Source organism: Triticum aestivum, unplaced genomic scaffold, assembly GCF_018294505.1.
Source record: "Triticum aestivum cultivar Chinese Spring unplaced genomic scaffold, IWGSC CS RefSeq v2.1 scaffold11051, whole genome shotgun sequence".
NCBI lineage: Eukaryota > Viridiplantae > Streptophyta > Magnoliopsida > Poales > Poaceae > Triticum > Triticum aestivum.
Genome location: NW_025225841.1, coordinates 1 through 3,348, shown reverse-complemented (window position 1 = coordinate 3,348; position 3,348 = coordinate 1). Strand labels below are relative to the sequence as shown.

Sequence of the window (3,348 nt, the reverse complement as noted above, 5' to 3'; positions counted from 1 at the left end):
TCGTCCTCTAGCCGCTCGGATCTGCACCGTCGGTGGTCCGCCGGCAGATACACGAATGGCGGCCGGCCGGGCTCGGTGCTTGCCCAAAAGCTCGTCGGCACACCGTTGCCCCTCATCAAGTGCGACCACTGCCCAAGGATGGTCATGCGCCGCGTGTCTACAACGCCGGAACATCCCGGATGGGTGTTCATCAAGTGCCTAAACGATGGGGTATGTGCTCTTTTTAGCTTCGGTTTGTGCTTTCGGATTAGACTAGTTGTGCTAACTTTAAGTTTTATTATGTAGAATGGATGCAAGTTTTGGTATTGGGGAGAAGAGTACATCGATATATTGATAGAGCCAAATTTAGTACATGTTCGTGCACTTTTAGCTAGCCTAGAGGATGTAGATGAGACAAGTGTACTTGTTGCTAGATTAGAGGCTAGGCACGATACTACGTATGAGGAAGCAAACATCGACTTCTGGCTTGAAGAAGAAAGGAGGGTGCAACGTCGAGCCTCCTCCACAGATCAATAATGAGTGCATCGAGAAGGCCCTAACCCAACTCAAGGGAGCAGTTATAAAAGTTGGATATCTTCTCAAATGTATTCTTGTGATTCTTGTTTTCTTTGACCTTGCTTTACTAGTCAAAATGTGATGATGTATTGTCATGTATCAAAAATGAATGATGAAAAAAAGTTTAAGGACTTGCAAAGAAATGTGCACGCGGACAAGATGCGGCCCGGATGCGTCCGAGCGCTGGACGCACGGCCACCGCATCCCGGAAATTGCCCGGACACGACCCCATTGCCCTACCCAAATGGACAGAATCCGGACAAAACGGACGTCCGTTTGGGGTCATGCGGTGGATTTGGCCTTACATCTGTTAAGTTTAGTAAGATCATATCCCACATTGTGTGTTTTGTAAAGCAATAATTACTTGTCAACTGGACCATCACACCCTCTCATCCGAAGAGGCACATCTTAATCTCAAGCGTTGGTTTTATTAGAGGGGTTGTACGTGAAGTGGAACCCAAAGTTATATTATCCCAAATAAAAACTCCACCTACATAGAAATACTTTAAAGATTAAAAAAAAGATCAGTTCTTTGAAAAGTTAAAACAAACATTATCGGCATGCTAAAATTATTGGCACCTATCTTTCCTTTTGGGGTATGCTCTGCTGGCTCCAACATTTGCCGCAATGGCCGCCCCAGTTTTCCTCTTAGGTCTTCACCCTCCCCTCTCTTTCATTATTTCCCCACTAAAACACACGGTGTGACCAGAAATAACCATGAAGGAAGGGGAGAGTCGTGCAACAAGGGTGAGTGCCAAGGAGGTGAAGTCGGAGTCGGAGAAAGGGGAGGTGACGATGCAGGACGAAGGCGAAGCAGGGGATGCGTTGGTGGCGGCGGAATCCATGGCACCGACGCAGATCGACGTGAGGATGGACGTGACACTCCTCCACTGCCAGGGCTGCCTCCTCCCACTCAAGCCCCCCGTGTTCAAGGTTATCTCTCCTCTCACACCAAAGCGACCAATTTTTTTGAAAGAACAAAAAAAACCTCTTTCTATATCTTTTTGAGAGGATTCCTTTGAGATCTTCGGAAGATGACACATTTATTTTATTTTCACGTGGATGCAAGACATTTGTTATCTTCTTCATCTATATTGTGTGCATCGCAGTGATGCAGAGACCAAACATTATACTCCTTTTGTTAAAACAAACTTGCGTGTGGTTGCGTTTACTGTGGCAGTGCGATGCCGTAGGGCACGTAGTATGCTACTACTGCCGTGCCGGGCACCGCGTGGTCTGCAGCCGTGCCAACACCCACTGCTGCCAGCTGGACAAGGTGGTCGGCGCCGCCAAGGTGCCATGCCCCTACAAGGCGTTCGGCTGCGAGCGCTACGTGGTGTTCCATGAGGCCGCGGACCACCAGCGCGTGTGCCAGTGCGCGCCCTGCACCTGCCCGGAGTCTGCATGCACCTTCGTGGGCTCCCGTGCGATGCTGGTCGGCCACTTCGCCACCCATCACCAGCGCCCCGCCGTCACGGTCCGCTATGGCCGGTCTTGGAGCCTGAGCTTCTCCCTGTCGCACAGCTGGCACCTGCTCGTCGGGGAGGAGGACCGCAGCGTGTTCCTCGTCTCCCTCTGCCCGCTCGGTGCGGGCACCGCCGTGTCACTGTTGTGCATCAGGCCGGACAGCGAGGCTGAGACGGGGCCCTGGTTCTGGTGCAAGCTCTCCATTGAGCGCCGTGGCGGCGACAAGGACTACGACCTAGTCCTCATGACCTCGCCGGTGATCAGCAACGCGCTATCCACGGGCGCTCCGCCGTCGTGCCAGGGGATGTTCTTGGTGGTGCCCCGGGAGCTACTCTCTGGCGACACACTCACGCTCACCGTTCGGATCGATCTGACCCCACCTGCCGTCGTCGCTCCCAAGTCAACTACTACACCGCAGGCCAGGGCGCCGAGGAGGATGCAGTGAAGTAAGTGTTTGATCTCCTTCATGTTATGGATGATTAGTGCAGCTAAGTTAGATGATTAGTATGAATGTATGACTAGAGGCTAAACCACACATGTGCAAGCTAATCAACCCAATCAATCAAGATTATGGTACAAGTTCAGTACTAATGCAACTAAGGAGCTGGGAAGGATTACTACTGGCTATGGATGATTAGTGTGAATGTATGATTATTCTGGCATCTGATGGTTAAGCTGTGTTTAGGCAATATCAGTACTAGATCAGTTTTGACTCGGCAGCAATGCAGCCAATATTTTAAATAGCGCGCTACAAAATATAGCGAGGCCCTTCTCTAAATGCTACACAAGTTATAGCGCGTTAATAGCGTGCTATATTTCAAAATAGCGTTTGCAAAAAAAATTCAAATATATCTAAAAATAAAGTATTTAAGTAACTAAATTTTTCATAGGAGCAAGCAATATATACATAAGGGCCAAATCCAGCACATAAAAAGGAGTGACAAAGGGATGAGAAGTGAGAACTAGGGTTAGCCGGTTAGGTCTCGTGGGAGAATCTGATAAAAGGAGTGAGAAAGCTAGTGGTCGTGGGTTGATTTTGGCCTGGTGGGCCTGCTGGGCTGTGCTTATTTCAGTTTTGCATGGTAACATTACAATGTTACAACGTCATAGCGTGTGTAGCGCGCTAATTACGCGATTAACGCCGTAGCGTCTGATTTTGCCAAAATGTAACGTCTCCCTTCCAAATATGATATAACTGTGTTATAACGGCAAAATAGCATGCTATTTAAAATATTGAATGCAGCTAAGCAATGGTAGCAGCAATATGTAGCTAAGCAAGGGTAGGAATGCTTCGCCCTTTGTTCTGAACAAATGGCCTAAATAGTG

General features: G+C 48.9%; 1 protein-coding gene across 1 annotated transcript; it reads left to right on the top strand.

Annotated features, from left to right (window-relative positions):
- Positions 1-1,272: 1,272 nt before the first annotated feature.
- Positions 1,273-2,467, top strand: LOC123172385 (putative E3 ubiquitin-protein ligase SINA-like 6). The gene is made up of 2 exons (XM_044589373.1): positions 1,273-1,488; positions 1,736-2,467. The coding sequence occupies exons 1-2, from the start codon at positions 1,273-1,275 to the stop codon at positions 2,465-2,467; spliced, it is 948 nt and encodes a 315-aa protein (XP_044445308.1).
- Positions 2,468-3,348: the final 881 nt, after the last annotated feature.

Bases quoted from the DNA above. Each gene is read 5' to 3' on its own strand.
- LOC123172385 (XM_044589373.1), top strand. From the start codon at position 1,273: ATGAAGGAAGGGGAGAGTCGTGCAACAAGGGTGAGTGCCAAGGAGGTG. The intron at 1,489-1,735 runs GTTATCTCTCCT...TTACTGTGGCAG, and splicing joins TCAAGCCCCCCGTGTTCAAG to TGCGATGCCGTAGGGCACGT.